We start from the raw sequence: 19,449 nt of genomic DNA on the forward strand, positions 1-19,449 counted from the left end.
ATAAAGCAAAAAAAAAAAAAAAAAAAAAAAAAAAAAAAAAAAAAAAAAAAATCGTCACAAAAACGAGGAACCCAGCTTTTCTTCCGACATCGGCATAATTGAGCGATGTCAGGCTGCTGATGATTACGTATAATTACACACATAACAACTAATATGTAACTTTTCCATGAATCTTTTAAAAAGTTATACTACATTACTTCACTGTATCCAAGAATATTCTATGTATTCTCATATTATTGGGCTGTAAAATATGCAATAACATAGAGGTCAATGTTTTGGTTTGGAAATCAGCTGATGGCGAATAAGAGTTTATTTCTCCCTATTTAACTCAGTTCTGTGCAAATTTTCTTGCTTCTAGTTAGCATACACAAAAATCTAGATACTTTACTCATATGAGACAAGGTCATTTTTCATTATACAACGAATCTTCAAGTCAAAGTATGGCTTGAATAAGTCTCGTTGTGAACTAAATTATTTTTTTCGTTAACAGATTGCGTTGGGAACATGTTTATTGCATAAAAAAAAAAAGGTGATTCCGTTTGCTATTTTCACTTTATTTCATCGTAATACGAGCTTTATGTTATTTACCTTTTACTTACATGAAAACCACAGTAAAATTTCTTGTTTCAAGCCCAGTAGTTTTGATTAAATTTATTTTCTCTCAATTTTATCTGCAGTTGTGTTTGATGGCATAATTTACTGGAGTTTTATCCTCGTTGCCAATGCATGATAACCAGTCATTAGCAGCTTGAACAGTTTTCTCAGCTTCAGCTATAACTTGGTTTAAATTTAATAGCATATTTCCTTGCTGATCTTTGATCTACAGCAAATAAAGTTATTACATAACATGTATCAGTCCTATTCTACATAACGTTGTTTATAACACAATTACAGTATAATTGTTTGTAGTCACGTAAAGCCATTGGTCCCGTTGCTGAATAACCACATGTTCCATGCAACATAAAAGACCATACAAACAAACAAAAAAATCTATTGTACGATGGTTGGAATACACCAAACGGATGTTGCTGTTATCCAGTTCAGTTGTACTTAGCAAAAAAGCAGAGAGCTCCCCAAATCTAGGAATGTGACACCCCTTATTCCTGTTATTTCATATGGGAAAATTATGTTTAAATAATGCGTTTTTAATTAATGCAAGCTCTCCAGGAACGTAACCCTCACGTTAATTGAAAGGTGACTGTGTAATGGGAGCAGCAGCACTAAGGCCTGACTAGGAAGCCTACCAGAGCTGGTGCTGGTACCACAGGGGTCCGAAGAACCTTGGATAGGAATTGCACCTGTGCGCTTTGTAACGGGAGCAGCAACACTGAAGACCTGGGTAGGAAACCTACCAAGGCTGGTATAACTGGGGTCTGAGGAACCCCGGGTGGCAGGTGCATTCATGTGCTTCGCAACGGGAGCAGAGGCACCATGGTACCGCTAGCGAGACACCAGGCCTGGTATGTACCAGTGGACCGGTACTAGGGCTGGCAACAGTGGTCCGGGTAGGCGAGGTACCAGGATTGGTACATTAGCATTATACTGGGTTTCTGAAGATCCCCAGTAGCAGTTGCACCTGTGCACAAAGCAACAGGAGCACAGGCAACCTTCCTCTTCTGCTTGCCAACTTGGAAGAAGAAGGGGAAGGAGGTGACAGCATTTGGCCATGAAGATGAAAAATGAAGACAACCATGATGAATTCCTTCTCTTCTTGAATTCACCGAGTGTCTTTGGCAACAGCATGTAGAGGAGAACATCACTCACTCACGGATTATGTATATGTCAATACCTGGGAAGTTAATCCCAACACTGCAAGAGGGGTTACCATGGGAGTAAGAGCAGTCGTACAGATGGTGGACACCACAGTCAGAGCAGATACCAGTTATAGCTCCTAGAGCCTAAGTGATTATTAAGTTCATTATTATTATTCATCTTCTGAATAACAATAATAAAAGACACTCAGCTCTCTCGAGAGGCCTAGAGAGGCACATATCTCTCCAAAGCCCTTGGCATCCACCTCCCTTATCAGAAGGTAAGGAAGATTATAAGCTAATAGCAAATTCAATGCATTATGATATCCTAATTATTCTAGGATGGCTGAAAATCATTATTAAAGGTAGCATATGCTAAACTTAATTATGATTACCTTATGTGGTCTTTTTCCTATCCTTTGATAAAGAAATGTAATGGGAGACAAATTCACTTACTATAAATTGTTTCAAAGGTAGGCACCAAATCTTTCCAGAATAAGCTAAATCTTTTTAGCTTTTTGTTTTAATAGTTACCCCTTTACCTCCTCATTCACAAATTTGCATTTGATTATGAATGTAAACAAAGCAGGGCAACTTCAAAAGAACTCATACCAATCGGAGAGCTAGCCTCTTCTTGAAGATGTCTAATAAAAAAGACTTCCTTAAATTTGCTATTACAAGAAAGTAAATCAGTGTATTTCTACATCATTAGTCTTTTTGTAGTCAATATTCTGATATGTTATTAGCTAATTATTTGATACAAGAAGCAAAATCACTGTGTCTGTTAAATTTTTTTCACCCCATCACTAAATTTTGGGATATTTGAGTACCAATTATACTGTATATTTAGTTTCATGGTATATGTTTTTTATTTTTTATTTATTTATTTAATCAGTATGTTTTGTCGAGTGTTTTTCAGCATATACCATTGCCTAAGAAGGAAAAAATTGTAGAGCACAACTGCATCACATCCAATTCTACAGGTTTGGAATTATCTAATAATACCTAAAAATTATGATTTATTTTTTAGTTTCTACCATATCACCATTACAGTTTCACTTTATATGTACATATTAAACAAATTTATTTGCATCGTATGTCTTTTTACATTTCACATGTTACCCTGCCTTCAATTTCTTCATATGTTTCCTTTTACAATAATAGGTTTCAATTTACATTTGCATAAAAGTGATATGCTAATCTTTAATGTTCATAGCAGGGAAAGATGTACATCAACAATTAATTTGTAACAGATGACTGTAGTTATATACGGAGACCCCACACCTGAACTCTGACTATCAATTAGTTTCATTTAATGAACTGTGATGCAAGTCAATCATACTTTGCATATAAATATTTTTGTATGACCTAACACCATAAAAAGCTCTAGTATATACAAGCAAATATTCTTAAAAAGATGAACCTTACTAATAAAAGACAAAGGGAACCATACCTGGGTTATTGATCAAATGTAACAAGACATCAACCACAACTAATCCAAGACCGTCTTCCTGGTTAGTAATTAATTCATTTATCTCCCCAGCTACAAAATCTGAACGGACCTGTAAAGAAACAAATACTGTACAGCAACTCTGTCATCCTTAAAATTCAATTAATCTTTCCATTACAGATATTACAGTACTGTAGTAGTTTCTGGCTGCCATAATATGCAATCCTAAATTGTTAAACTGCAGCCTAAAAATTAACAGTAGTAATCACAAGGTTACATCAAACTTCAATCTTTCCTTTCCTAATGTTCTCACAATAATTATACAGGATACACAAACCTTTGGCTAGTTTTAAGTTGGAACATATGCAGCAACACAAAAATTATTCTAAATCTAGTTAACCATTAATGGATGGACATGCTCATACGAGTAGCAACAACAGGTTTTGGGTGGTGGACGGAGTCACTCATGGTGAGTAACAATATTACGCACAACCAATTTGAGGGAATCAGGCAGGAAAGAGGTGCCATGACTTATATACCTCATATATTCACTAATGGTAACTTCTAGGCAGGCTAAAATCAACTGGGCAGCTCAAGAGAGAGTTAGTTGGGATCTTGACTTCAAGGGAGCATGTACTGCCTCTCTGTCTCACATGACGTCTTTTTATAAATTTGCTCATAAATATACCAAGGGGTTGCTAATAGTTATTATTTCTTATCTTTCATGATAGTGTCAATTATAATTGTAATTTAGCAAATAAAAGAGCAAAGAAATATTACAAAAGACATGTATAATCCAAAAATGTTATACTGCATCGTAGTTCTCGGTAAATTTACTTGAATATCTTACAACAAATATATGTACTCAGAATTTGTTACTGATACTATTTCTTATTTATTTTGATATTGTGCGAGCTGTAATTATAATTCTACAAAATAAAATAAAATAATTTTTTAGATAAAGTATGTATAACTTGGTAAAATTTACAACCGTGTTGTAAAAGAGGCCCCACAAGGGGTTGTAAATAGTCATTTTCAACTTCTCGTGGAAGGTAGGGAAAATTTTTAAGAATATTTTTTCCTTACACCATAAGCATTTGTATAATCTTCCTCTTTCCACTGATGTATACTTTTCTTAAATTGGCTGACCTCAACATGTCACCAGCCTGGGGTGTTGCATATTGCTTTTTATCACGGCTCCTAAGGGTTAAGCCACTCACGAATGTCCAACTCGATTAGAGCTGGGATTAATGTACATGAAGACTCAAGTTTACATATCTATGAAAACTGATACTATTTAATTTTGTAAACTGGAGTTTGTTACAATGAAGCATTAAAACTTTCACATTCAGATGAGTCTTATTCATTAACTGGAGGTTGTTTCAAGGATCTTAGATAAATGGAACCACTATTACTCCTCAAAAGTCTCTATGTAAAATGCAAGAGACTGAGACGACAGTCATCACCACTAACAATGTTCGACTCTGGTAACTTCCTATCCAGTCTTGTATTTATTGATGCAAGAGGCTTACTATACAGTTCTGCATCAGTTTGGTACAAGGATTTATAGGAAACTAACTTTAGGTAATAATATTTGGCAGGATACAGCTTGGTGGTTATTAAATATTACTAAAGTTCCAAGGTAACAATTATGAGGTACAGCAACCCATTCCCACCCATTCTTAAATGGTTGGTAGAGAAGGTCACATTCTGTGGCCATATTCACTGTATAGGTTATTCTTTTTATGTACCTTACCTGTACTGGGTCAGACCAGCATGAATACAGCCATGGGCCTCTATGAGCCTTAGTAAGATGCTTTCCTATCCAAAAATGGAGCTTGGGTAGCTATAAAAGTGCTAAGGAGAAAGCTTCCAAGGGCCTGTGACATTCTTCAAATAGAAGGAAGAGATGATCTGGCTCCTCCGAACATCTGCCTCCAGTATCGGAGCTCACAGCTTCTCACTGCAATCACCACATACAAAGTTTCGGTGAAGTGGTCGAAATTATCGAACCTCAGTTCACACAGTTTCTTCATTTTCATCTCAGACTCAATAATGAACAAAAATAAGCACTCCTTCGCATGCATGTTGTACATCATATAAGAGATCAACCCCCAAAGAAAAACCCTAAGATCAGCCTTGTGAGATCTACATAAATTAGCTCAGTGATCTAGTTAAACCACTTAATATGTAATAATAAAAGAAGTGATAAATAGTATTAAACTCAAAAAGTAACAGGATAAAGATGAACAGAGGCTGTCCAAAGGGTACAGCTGTACTCACTGTATGTTAGCTATGAGCTTAGGCAACTAGGCACTTAAAATGCTTCCAGCTAAAGAAACTATGGAAAAAGGTTGAAAATGAGTGTAATGCATGTGGTTTGGAAAGAATCAAGGAGAATCACATTGTAAAAACTTTCTTCAACCACCAACAAGGGTGCTACAGGACCCAAATATATAACCAGCCAGGTGGAAGTGGGTGGTGTTTATCTTCTGGAGCATGTCTACTAGAATGCTGATCACAAAGGATAGGCATGTGTAAACTAACAGGATTTGGTCAAACAAATTAAAATTCTTTTATGATAGAAAGTTCTCATACTGAATAAGATTTCAAATATACATCAGATACTGCAGCAAATTCTTGAAAACCCTTAAAACTATGTAGGTGTGACCAAAATGAATATGGCAGATTCATAGTGAGACACTGTTCAACAAATATATGCTGTTAAAATTTTATAATGATAACATAGTACATATACATATAATTACATCTTCCTTAAACTTCAAACTTTAGTCATCCTAGTTAAGAGCAGTTGTAAGGTTGCTGAAATACTTTATAACAGATGATATCTAAACACTCTGGAATTAATAAAAATTCTGAAAGTTCTTTGAATATGTCAAAGATCTCTGAACTTATTCAAAAGAACCAAAATATCAAATAAGGTATTAAGTCAATTAATTTTGTGGTAAAGAATGTTAACAAACTTGACTTTTCTAAAATATCTACAACTGCATAAAAAACTTGATTCATGCTGAGTTTAGTTCACTGAAATTAATATTCAATCTTGACTGAAAAGTACTAAGGACACTTACTTGATAAAAATAATATTCAAATGCTTTTTCATCTAAGCACTTTAATCTTTTCAGGGAATGGGCTTTGAAACGGAGCCTAAACTGCAGAGTTGTGTTCTTTGGAAAAGAAACAATTTTTTTACACAGAGGTGCCCACAGTCGCTTTCCTGTATCACGCAGGCCAAATAAATGACGGCACAATGGATTTATCTCCAGAACTTGTGAAGATGCAATAATAATATCTTCAAGGCACTGATCTGAATCCAAGGGAAAAGTCAGAGGTGGATGTCCACCATAGAAGATGACAGTAAGCATCCTGGATTATATAAAACCTGGAAAATTCCAAAAATAATTACAAATGAATATCAATGATGCTAATATCAGTTCAGTATTAAAAAAAACATGCTATCAGATATGGTAAAATCAATTAGACAATTCATACATAGGGCATTATGACATCTTCCAAACATTAACCAACTAAACATTCTTCCTCATAAGTTCACCATAAAGTACCTTACAACTGAGGCTGCTCAAGTATTACAAGGATAGTCTATCTTTACCTAACCTAGGCTGCTGGATCATTACCTGGTTGGGGGAAGCAGGACTTTACTGCCCAAGATCCTCTTAACTATCCTACTGGGCCAGAGAATGGGTGCTTCACCCTTAAACCATGGCCTTAACCTTGCATAAATGGGTACTTCATATATTCTAATGTAACATTCCCTAATCAAACTTAACCTACATTGGTCCCTTTAACATCATCCATAAAAAACATTTGGCAATTAAGCATCCTCTTGTCTAAAGCAGTCTAGGGAGGGTGTTAAACTGACTCCAGTATGACTAAAAGGTTAACTATGGAATATAGAAAAAAAAACTTTTGATAAACAAAGAAAACAAATTTTTGTAACAAAATGACAAATTTTTATTCAATTTGTATTTTTCATAGCTAACAAACCTGAGGTCTTAACAAAAGGATAACTTTCCAAGCAACAGCTGGTAACCAGTTAACACACCTGTTTACATTAGACTAGTATCTGCTGTCTAGCAGGTCCCCCTAGACACACCTGATACACCCAAGGATGTGCAAATACATCCAAGAAGCAAAAAAGGAATGCTATGCTACTTCTAGACTACCCAAAAATCATAATGACTGGCAAGTTAAACCTCCATCTGGAAATGCTATGCTTCCAGTCACAATTTGTAACCTCAGAATGACAGCTTTACTATGGGACACCCTCTTTAACATGACAATTTTTAAAAGTATGTACATTGTATTTTTCCTAAATATACAAACCTGAGGTCCTTTACATTAGGAATTACTTTCAGCGATGCTGAAACACGGCCACTAGACTTTTGAGCAAAGTACGTAGTTAGGTAGTTTAAGTACCATTTGGGTGGTGGGAGTCCCACCCACCTGAACATGCACAGTTGCACACTCCACTTTGCTTTTGGCTCAACAATCAGATTGAGGGGTGGCGTGAGGTGGGACTAATGTGTAAAGGACCTCAGGTTTGTGTAATAAGGAAAAATACAATTTACTTTTAAAAATGTATATTTGTTCCTACACAATACACAAACCATCAGTCCTTTACATTACGACGACTTATAACTGGAGGGAGGAATCTGAAATAAGTCTTAAAGCTGACTGGAGCTTACACACACCTTGATTTTCTTCCTGGTTGTAAGAGCAACGAAGAAAATCGTGCCTCTGATGAATTGATTGGAGTAAGGGAACTGCAAGACCAGTCATCAGAGTTCTGGGTTTTTTCATATGAGGGAGGTAATTGTAACCTCATAAGAAATACTAGCTGGGATGAACCTGACAATAAGGCAAATATGAGCAGTAGGTTTGTCTTATTGCCAGGGACCCCCCCTCCTTCCCTTGCAAGAGGAAGGGGTGGTTGTTTATATAATCTTTAAGATAAATAGAAGGGTTGCTCTATTGTGACACTTGCATCCGAGCTAGTTCCAGCATGTAAGGGCCAAATCCATTCTCTGCCTGAAGGAAGAGAAGAAGGATGAAGGGACAGAGAAGAAGAGGGACCAATCACTCAACATGCATTCTCACACAACTGCAACTGCACATCTAAGGTGAGATGCAACCTTTTCCTGAGAAAGTTACACAACTTGTTGAACAGCCACCACAAGTCCCAAGGAAAAAGCGTCCAAGGACTTATGGGCAATTTCCAGGTAGAAGGAGGTGAAGGTGGTCGGTCAAGACCACACCCTGCCTTCAGAACCTTAAGGACTGACAGCTTCTTTCAGAATGCGAGGGTTGGGCTAATGCCCCTGACTTTGTGAGCTCTCAGCCAGTGAGTACATACTGTGTCATCTATGCCAGCAGCAGAGTACGCCCTTCTAATCGTCTCACAAAACCAGAAAGAAATAGTGTTCTTGGACACTTCTTTCTTGGACTATGGTGGAGTTATGGAGTTCCATTTGACAACGTCTGTGAGAGAGAGAGAGAGAGAGAGAGAGAGAGAGAGAGAGAGAGAGAGAGAGAGAGAGAGAGAGAGAGAGAGAGAGTGTAATTGCTGTATGGATAGTTAACGATTGGACTGGCTGTTGGTGAGTTCTGAGTTGTCTGCTGGTGCTGTTGGAGATCAGAGTTGTGTGTTTTGAGTGAGTTTTTGGTCAGTCTTTGGTGAGAGCTGGTGATGATAAGTAGTGTCGACTGCAGTCTGTTGAAGGATTGGAAGTCAGTTAAGTTGTGTGTGTTATTGATTTGTCGTTTGGTTGTTGTTGAGTTGATGTTTTTTGCTTTGGAGTGGTTGTTTGCTGTATTGTTAGATTTGTTGTGTTATGAGGTTTTTGTTGAGTTGTATGTGAGTTCCTGTTGGATTATATGCGAGTTGTTATGGTTGAGGGTTGTTAAGTTTGGTGTTGTTAGTGGATGTGTGTGTTGCCTTTTTTGTGTTTTGTGTTGGTGGTTGTTTGTGCAGTGGTCTTGGGTTGTTGTTGAGTTGAGTTGTGGTTGTGTTCCTTGGTTGTTTGCTGTGTTGTTGAGTTGTGGTTGTGTTCCTTGGGTGTTGGTTGTTGTTGAGATGTGGGGTTATCGACCAACGGACAGCACAGCATAGCCCGGAATATCTGGAGTGGTTGGTAAGTACATGTGTTTTGTGTAGGTATAGGTCAATTGTCCTGCATGTATTTTGTGGTGTAAAGAAGAAAGTGTGACTGAGGGGGAGTTGGGCAGCTGGATTGGTTAAATTTATGTGGCGGAGGATTTTGCCAGATTGTTTTTTTTAGCTTGTGATTCCGCCACAGGACGAGCCAGTACTAATGAAGAATCGTTGACAGTCAGGCCGGAGGTGCCAAGTCCTCTTCAGACAGCGCTCGAACACTAACAGGAAAACAGTAGCATTATGTCAGCATTATTATCTACGAAGTCCTCTAGGTAGGGGATCGTGAATGACTCAAACCTAGTGTCAGAGACCATTGGGTTTTGAGTCTTTGCTACGAAGTCCAGGGTGAAATCGAGCATAACAGATCCCCATCCCCTTGAGTGAGGCTCTTCAGAACAAGATTCACGTCCCTTGCAGGGGGCCCGAGAGCCTTGGGTTGGCAAGACCTTTCGAAGTTTCTCATCAAGAATGAAATCTCCAGATAGGAGAAGATATCTACTTTCAGCTGAAGGACTAAGCTGAGAGCAGTTCTATAGCCCTTCACTGCTCAAATGGAGAGAAGCTTCTCTCAGGAAAGGAAGACGAAGAAGTCCATGACCTGTTGAAGAGTAGCTCCGACCAGAGTGATACCCCGTCTACGACACCAACCATAGAATATGGCTCACTTTCCCTGGTGTACTGCTGCATAGGGCTGTCTGAGGTAGCTATCCACACATCTCTGTTGCTGCGCAGCACGAAAAGTGTCTGGCTCTCATGAGATGGTGGGTAACCTCCAGCCATGAAGAGCCAGGGACTGCATTGCTAAGTGGTACTGCTCTATGTGAGGCTGACATAAAAGGCTGTGCAAGGAAGGGATTACTCTCAGTGCCTCTGAGAGAAGAGCTAGCAAGTCTGGATACCAATCACCTTATGAATCACGCAAAATGGGGCAAAAGCATACACGTCGAGGTTGTCCCATGCATGTTGGAACTCATCCTCTGCAGCAGCCCATAGTTACGGCACAATGGAACAGAAGACCCGTAGCTTCCTGTTGTGCCGGGTGGTGAACAAGTCTTCGACTGGATGTCCCCATAGGTTGAACAATCTTTCCGCCATGTGTGTGAAGAGACCACTCAGTTCCTATCACCTGATTCTAGCAGCTGAGCTTGTCTAGCACTAAATTCCTCTTGCCCAGAAAGTAGTATATGGCTGACTGTTCTACCGAGTGAGCTGCCACCCACTCGTGCACCAGCACGGCCAACTGGTGAAGCAGGAGAATACAGGATCCCCTGCTTGTAGACATATGCCACTATTATGGTGTTGTCGCTCATCAACACCCCAGTGTCCCATCACTCAATCCTGGAATTCTTGGAGGGCTAGGAAGGCCATCTTGAGTTCCAAGATGTTTATGTGAAGGTGCTTGTTGTGATGGTTCCACACTCCAGTCAGCAAGTCCTCCAGGTGTGCACAACCCCTGGTCGATGCATCTGAGAAGCATGTCTGGAGGGGGAGCATATATATCTACTCCTATTAAGAGGTTCCTATCATCAAGCCACCAAGCTAAATCCTCTCTCGCCTCCTCTGGGAAGGGGATGGAAAAGGATTGAGGGTCTCGAACCTGTGACCAGAATTCCTTCAGGCTCCAGTGAGGAGACCGAAGGTGAAGCCTCCTGTGAGGGACCAGCTTCTCTAAGGATGACAGGTGACCAATCACAACTTGCCATTGCCAAACTGGCTGCTAATGAAGAGACAAGAACAGCTGTGCTGCCTTCCTGAACTTGCTGATACGCAAGTCCACTGGGAAGACTCATGCTGCTACTATATCAATCAGCATGCCCAGATACATTATCCTCTGTTTGCGAATGAGATCTGACTTCTCAAAATTGATCAAAATCCTAGATTTTGACAAAAACCGAGAAGATGATCCCTATCGCGTAGCAACTGCAAGCAGGAGCTCGCCAGGACTAGCCAAATGTTGAGATACCTCAAGAGACGTATCCCTAACGATGGGTCCAAATTGAAAAGAGGGCGAACACTCATGAACACCTGAGGAGCGGTCAAGAGCCCAAGACAAAGTACCCTGAATTGGAACACTCTCCTCTGGGATAAAGCGAAGGTACTTTTGCAAGGACTGATGAATTGGTATTTGAAAATACACATCCTTCAAGTCCACTGAAAGCATGAAGTTGTTCTTCCTGATACAGGCACGCACAGAGCATGCCGTTTCCATCATGAACGAGTCTGGCGAATTAATCAGTTCAATGGAGAGAGATCTATCACCGGTCTTCAGCCCCTCCAGGCCTTCTCTACAAGGAAGACTCAACTGTAGAACCCTGGAGATTGATCTCATATGACTTCCACAGCTCCCTTGCTCAGCATGCCTTGCACTTCTTGCCTTAGTGCCAGATCCTTAGTCGAACCAGGAATGTAAGTCTGATGACGGACCGGATGGTTGATGAGATGAGGCCTTGACTTGAATGGAAGTGGATATTCCTCCCGAAGGACGTCTACTATGCAGGTCTCAGCTCCGTATAGCCGCCATGTTCCCCAATGGCTTGATAGGCACTCGTCCACCAACGGCAGCAGCTAGAGGGGAATGATGTCCCTAGTGTTTCACCCTTCTTCTTCCTCTTACTTCTCTTCCCTGAAGGGAAAGAGGGCTGAAAGGGGCTCGAATGCACACCCTTCAAAGTGAAAGAAGACAGCTGGATACTTTATCAGGCTCCCTTCAAAATCCAGGACTTCTTAGGGACCGAGGAAGAGCTAGCTTGACTCTCAAGTCTAGCCCTGTCTTCAGCCCAACGCTTCTCCACCGCAGCATCTACTGACTCTAGGAAAGAGATAGGTAGAAGCCAGCAAAGGTCTGTTCCTAAGGACCAAAGCCAACTCAGAACCAAAGGACCTGGTGATCCGATTCAGGACTGTGTCCCTCCTCTTCAACACCAGGTTCGGCCACAGGTTGGCAGTCTGGTGGACCAGGTAGGAAATTGACCTACTTCCAGACTGACAGTCTCCAGAAGGCTGAATCCCTCCCCGGGATGATAACACCTGAGGAAGCAGCTGACCTAGGATACTGTGAATGACCACAGATCCAACCAGGAGACAGTCTGAAAAGCTGCCATAGCAGTAGCCTTCCGACTCGCTGCCTCTTGCTGTGAAAGTGAGATACCTTTCGTAGTAAGGTGCTGCAGTGTAAGGCCAGGACCTAAGTGTACTAAGTCTGGCTCAACCTGTTTCATCAGCAATGATCCCTCCGAAGGTGTGCAGTATAGTTTCTGATGAGGCAGAGGAGGGGGAAAAAGCTTGTCTGAATGGTTTGCTTTTAGTGAATTACCTTGTCTGGAGATCAGATTTTTCACTTGGTCAGGCACACCTTCAGCAAGCGAGGACCATGGTAACTGAGTCAAAACATTAGGCTCCTATTTTGGGCTCCAGAAGGATTTGAGACGAGAGGACGTTCAGATGACAAAGCCATGGTCCCTTCCCTGAGGTCACTGTCCCGATGAATCAGTGCAATAACCTCTGCAAAAGTCCTCTGTATCTCAGGGGTGTCTTTATCCTGAGGCAAAGGACCTCAGATCCTTCCAGGGTGCATTCCTCCCAAGACACTCCCCCTGCAGGAGGGAGAAGCTTGCCAGACCCCCTTGGACCTTCCAGAACTGCTTGGGTGTATGACCTGTTCAGTCCTAAGACCAAACTAGGAACATAGACCCTCGCAGTTGAACGCTGAGACACCTCCCCAGTGTTCCCTCTGATTGCCTTGCTCATCCTGGTATAACCCCAGGAAGATGAAGGGACAGGTAAGGAAGATAAAATAGTCTTGCTCACTCTGCTAGCAGAACTAGCAGAGGGAGCTAGTTGTGAGCAATCACCAACCAATGGTGATAGCTGCAACGCTTGTCTAGGCGAGTGTTTTCGCCCAGGCGAAATGCTCTTCTGAGGAGGGTTACGAAATTCTCGCCAAACAGGTGTATCGCTTGCTGCCACCAAGCCAGGGCAATCATGTGAACGTGAGCATTAGCTGGGTGGAGTTGAGCATGTACCCAGCTAGTGAGAACTCGCTCCGTCTTTTTCGATGAGTCCCAGTCTTCTTCGAGGGCGAAACCTCGCGAGAAGACTGAACGAGGGACCTCCTATGTACTAGTTTTGCCATGTGAACAACCCGGCGAGACCATCACATCAGCCCTGGGACCAGAGTGATCACTATGAGAAGCATCGCAGCGAAGGAGTGAGGCCTGAATCACTTGCCACTTTCTTCCATTCTGTACATGAGTTGTGATGGTGAGAAGACTCGATGTCTACAACTCTGGATGCATGCACATCTGCTTATTTATGAGCATTTGGGGAAGCTTGTGAACAAGCGCATGATGCAGCATTATTAGAGGCAAAACCTCCAGGACTAACAGCAGGTGCATAAACCAAAGTTGGCACTCCTGAGGCTCCTGTTAGGCTCCCATTACATTAGACCCTGGGGACAGCGTAATGGTTCCTCTTCCCAAAAGAACAAGAGAGCCAGTAGAAGACCAAACTGTCTCCTCAGTGCAAGGAGAAAGACCCTTAAAAGTCTTGTGGCAAGACTTCTTAGGGGGAGGAGAGACTACCTTCTTCTTCTTCGGTGGGTTAGCCTTAGAAGCAGAAGGGGAGGAGGCGACGGATGACGATGACGAAGCTGAAGTCGACTAGGAAGATGACGACACCTTACAAGCTTTTATCTTCTTTGGCTTCTTCTTTGCCAGTTTCCTCAGGATGGCGGTAAGGTCCCCCATCCAAGGAGCAGCTGGAACAGCAGGAGCAGGCAGTGGCACAGGAGCTGCTCCTATTAGGAGAGGAAGTCCCAGGAATCCCAGCCACCGGAGTGAAACCCGAGTGGAGGGGCCCTGAGACACAGCAGGAACAAACGTGGCAGGGGGTGACAACACTGTGAATCCTGGTGTAGGTGACACTGTAGGCTGGGTCAGAGGCATATGGGGGTGACTGCCCATCACCAATGAGGGAGTCACATTCGTAGGGTGATGTGCAAACACCACTGAAGGCACAGACGCAAACCTATGCATGGTCACAGTAGTTGTTGTTACTGCCACTGCCACATGAGTCATTGGGGTACTAGAAAAGTGGGACACTAGGCTTTGCAATAAGGGAGTGTCAGGTAAGCCTGTTGTCAGCCAAGCCTGCTGCAAGTCCCCAGACTTCAAGGTTGCCATACCTGAGGAAACAAGAATTGGGTTAGGCTACCCTCCTCGACCCGAGAAGGAAGGGTCCTCCTCGGAGTGAGAAGAGACCCCTGGATACAAGATGTTCCCATCGTAAGCCACCCGCCACCCCCACGTCTTCTTCGTCTGATGAATCAGACGAAGAGACAGAGGGAGAGATTCCCCTACAGGGAAAACAGCAAAATGAGGAAGCTTGTGAGGAAGGAAGGAAGGTTGATGAAGGGTCAGCCACCACAGGTGTTATTGGGGACATGTTACCCTCAGATGAAGCCCTCGCAGCCTTCCTTCGAAACCACTTCCTCCTCTCAAATCTCCCCCACTGCTCGGACGACCTGGGAACACACTCATCACAAGTCATATCTCTGTTAAACTCAAGCCCTTGCATTTAGCACAAAGGGCGTAAAGATCTACATCCATAAAGGAGCAGAAATTACTGCATCTTCTGCCCTCCCACTCCTGAGCATACATGCTGGGAGAAGGACTTCCGTTGCTTATTAGATTCGTGGGTTTGCATAATTATCAAAATCATAAACACACAAATATAGCACAAATTTCAATCATTAACAAGATAGATCCCACTGGGAAAAGGTGGAAGTATATTCAATAGTAGTCGGGCAGAGAGGTGGAGACATGTCCTCACTCGACGGCGGCCAAAAGCAAACTGGAATGTTTACGTCCAATTGGGACGGGACTCCCCACTACCAGACAGTAGTTAACTGCCAAACCACCTTGTCTGAAAGTTCAACAGCCGATTTCCAGCCTTCGCTGTTAGTAATTCCTAATGTATAGGACCGAGGGTTCGTATAACGTGTAGGGACAATTAATTCTTTGGAAATCAAGAAGGGAAACCCAAGGCTGACAGGACTCCTTGCAAAAGAGTCTCTGAAACCTCTTCTCACTCTTATCAGAGGAACATGATGCCAGACGATGAGGAGGAAGAACTTCAATGTTGAGGAGGCAGAGGAAAAAGATACCATACACTTGAGTTTCTTCACCCTCTTCCATCCACAAGTCTTACTTTCCTCAGCTACAGCAGAAGACATGGACAAGGCATAACACAGAATCAGGAAAGTTCAGTCTGTGCTCAGTACTATGGGAATGAACTCCAAAGGCCTTCCTCTGCAGCTAGTCAAACCTCTTGCACTGTATAGGAGACCAACCAGCAGAACTCTTTGCTTCCAGACCTACCCCTGCATAAAAATAAAAATAAAATAAATAAATAAAACTAGCTCAAATAACGCAGAACTTTTTATTAACACTGGGTCTCCTCCATTGTGACAACAAATACATCATACCTAAAACTTCAGCTTCAGCTTCAGCTCACAAGATAGCCCAATACTTACCGGTGAAATGGAAAAGCCATAGTGTAGTATGACAATTTGTTTTCCTTATTTTTCATTTATGAACAATTTCTTATTATGAATGTACCATAATGTACAGTGCATAAAACAAGATGCACTTTAGCCTAACTTAGAGTGATCATCTAGCATTATCATCATCATTTTTCATAATTTTATACTTTGAATATTGTCAAAATACCATGAAATAAAAAAAAATTAAAAATGATAGCTGAGAGACGGAAGGGGGATGTTTGTGTGTACAGGTATGGTGGCCTCCCTCTCTCCCTCATACATGACAGCCTAATACTACTAACAGTGGTGAAATGTTATGGAATGAAATATAAAATTCAGGCCAAAGGCCATGAACTGGGATCCATGATGTCATTCAACACTGAAAGTGGAATTGAGAGTAAAAAGGGTTGAAAGGTGTTAACACTAGGAAAGACTTACAGTTGCACTATGAAACAACTGTCAGGAGAAGGTGGAAAGTAAAATGGAACAGTGGTGAAATGGAAATGCTGTATAGCATTGCCTGCCACTTTGTTTTTATTATATTTAGTTTGTTAGCATGGCACACCCAATCCTAGTTTCATGTTGATCATTGTTTCTGTTAAAATTTTATTCTAAAGCTAACTGCTCATTAGTGAAACTGTGTAAGTGAATACATACTATACATACATCATATGATCTATATATATAATATATATATATATATATATATATATATAGGCTGTAGGTATAGCTATAACTACCTATATAATTTTAAATCATTTGATAAATCCTAGGTGTCCATATACCTACAATCAAGACCATAGGCCCTATTTCAGTTTTTGTTTTCACGGTGCCCTATCCACAATGTACCATACCCTATAAGTTTCATTGCTACTAGGTACCTAGGTAGGTAGCACCTACCTAGTAGCTAAAGCTAAAGCCTAAGGCTTAGGGCTAACATGCCTATCCAAGGCTATGTCCACTAAGATACAAAGACACGGAATACCGACACACGAAACTATTCTTGTATTGGGAATTAGCCGGCCGCGGCAACCTGTCATACTAGGTATGGGAGTTCTCATCTGTCAACATACCTAGTAGTACTAGGTCAGGTAGGGTAGCAGGTGTCCAACTCCCAAATAGCCTGACAAGGAGTTAAATTGAATGTCTCGACTATGACAACTTAGCTCAGTTGTTTAATCTAGCAAGCTGACACCACCTGTAACCTATAATTTGCTTAAATCAGAGGACAACAGTCAATAAGAACATTATTTGGAAGGTAGGTAAAATATGTGATGAGGGTAGGGGCACCTCAAGCTTCGGACCATACATACTACCCACAGATGAAAGAACTTGACAGCCATAAGTTGTAATTAACCTAAATACTGTAACCAGGGCTAATAACCTAGTTATTTACAAAGTTTGCAAATATATAGTGTTTTATTTACCTATTAACCTGTTTGGAGATAGGGAAACTGGGCTAAAAGTCGAAGTTTTCGCCCATAATCGAATTCAGAAAGCAAAACAAAGGTTTCAATCGATGGCATTGGCTTTGACTTCGGTGTCGGCCAGACTTGTTTAGTAAGTATATTTGCAGACCCTTAACACAGTTTAGTAAAAAGAAAATGTATTAATGATAAGCAGACTGAACTCAAATGATTTAAGTGCATATATTAAGTATAACACCACATCTCTTAGCCTAAATGAAAAACGAACCAAATAATTAACGTCTTATAATTGCGGAGATTAGTGTTCGACCGTAATATTAATAGCACCTCTATTTTAACATTAACAATTACATAGATCTTTATGTAACTCTTAGTTCTACTATTTTGACTATACAAGTCTAGCTGTCGTTTAGTGCAAACTATTAGAATAGTGAGAAACAAGCACAGTAAAAACTTAAAAGGACGTTTCGTCTGAACATAAGGTTGATATACCACAGAAATATCGGACGATGCTAATCGGGGATTCGCCTGTCAGATTAGGTATTGCGTGTATTGTGGAACAGTGTCGTTGACCCTGGCATTATAATGCCTAACTTACAATCAATGAACCTATTTACAGATATGGTTTTTTTTAAAGAAAATTTTCTGACATGAGTTATACTATCATACGGAATAAAACATATTTTATAACTTGAAAGGGCGTGGTTCATGATCTTACAGGTTTCTTAAGGTCCATCCACACTAGGAAACATTGTTCGCAAACAAAGTTTGCGAACAAGGTTTGCAAACAGTTTCCAAACTGTTTGCAAACAATGTTTCCTGCCCAGACCTCAGCTGTCGGCAGGATGCTTGTGGGTGCAGTAGCCTCTGTATTCTACTAGTATATTTTAATGCGCTCGAGGAGGGATAAGAGAAAGAAAAAACCTACCTTTGATGGTGGGAAAATTTATTTAGGCTTCTCTTTTCCCCTTTTTTTAATCGGTGTCCGATAAATGCCATTTATAGGGAGGAATAGGGATTCAATGATGCATAAATTTTTTCTTCAAAATCTAAATAATACATTTGATTGGTGATTGGAAGGTATAATTTATTCACATCGGCCTATTCGCTCCATCTTCCCCCAACCCCAAAACATGGATGTAATGATTATTTTAAAAATTTCCCTCACCAACGAAGTCTAAATATGTTCTCAAAAGATTTTCTGTTCAGAATAACTTTTTCTTTCATTTCCCACAATATTTGTGTAAACGTGTTACACCCTGTATACACATACCTACACACACTACAAATACATATATACACAATACATACATAAAAATTATATATAAAAATATTCATACAATGTACATATGTATTTATACATACATACGTTATAAATGTGTATACGTATATATACATACACACACAGAAACACCAAATGTTTTCCATTCTGGATGGGAAACAAATATGGTAAAAATTGTTTGCAAACAATGTTTCCTAGTGTGGACAGGCCTTTATGAACCCGTTCCATAGGAAGCGACCTGAGGGACCCACACATTTATTTTTGTATGCAGAAATATTCGAAAAATCCCATTCACCCTGTGGTAGGGGTGTAAGAATACCACCACCGTAGGTCCTGCGTGTCGTAAAAGGCGACTAAAAGGACAGCTGCTGCCTTGTAGTCTTACTTTTTTAGTAAAAGGCTAGGACCACCGCCAATAACTGTGGAAACTGCTGCCTTGCAAGGGTACTTTTTTATTAAAGGCTAGGCCCACCGCCAATAGCTCTGGAAACTACCACCTTGCAGTCTTACTTTTTTTAGCAAAAGGCCAGGCCCACCACCAGTTACTGTGGAAAATGCTGCCTTGCAGAGGTACTTTTTAGTCAAAGGCGAGGCCCACCGCCAATAACTGTGGTTGATGACAGCAAGGGCAGGCGGTTGTAAAAACCCCTTCGCCATAAACCATGCCTGGTGTTGTAAGGAAAGGCGCATCAGGTAACCGACTACTTATAGTGTAGGGATAACTGTGGGAAAGAAGATATTCGAAAAATCCCATAGTTGACTATATATTACTCGTTAGGTCTACACTATCATATCACTCAGG

General features: G+C 40.9%; 1 protein-coding gene across 3 annotated transcripts in view; it reads right to left on the minus strand.

The window, feature by feature from the left end:
- The window catches only part of LOC135227039 (tyrosine-protein kinase hopscotch-like), a 185,140-nt gene extending 167,640 nt beyond the window's left edge, over positions 1-17,500 (minus strand). The window contains exons 1-4 of one of the 3 annotated variants that reach the window (XM_064266829.1): positions 17,366-17,500; positions 15,605-15,776; positions 6,294-6,604; positions 3,205-3,313 (exon numbers count right to left, since the gene is read on the minus strand). In XM_064266829.1, coding sequence (XP_064122899.1) covers positions 3,205-3,313; positions 6,294-6,587 — 403 coding nt within the window. In that variant the 5' untranslated portion in view covers positions 6,588-6,604; positions 15,605-15,776; positions 17,366-17,500. Of the gene's footprint in view, positions 1-3,204; positions 3,314-6,293; positions 6,605-15,485; positions 15,777-17,365 lie in introns of all 3 variants that reach the window. The other 2 variants (XM_064266830.1, XM_064266828.1) reach the window with 2 other exon arrangements.
- Positions 17,501-19,449: the final 1,949 nt, after the last annotated feature.

This window comes from Macrobrachium nipponense, chromosome 15, assembly GCF_015104395.2.
Source record: "Macrobrachium nipponense isolate FS-2020 chromosome 15, ASM1510439v2, whole genome shotgun sequence".
NCBI classification, from domain to species: domain Eukaryota; kingdom Metazoa; phylum Arthropoda; class Malacostraca; order Decapoda; family Palaemonidae; genus Macrobrachium; species Macrobrachium nipponense.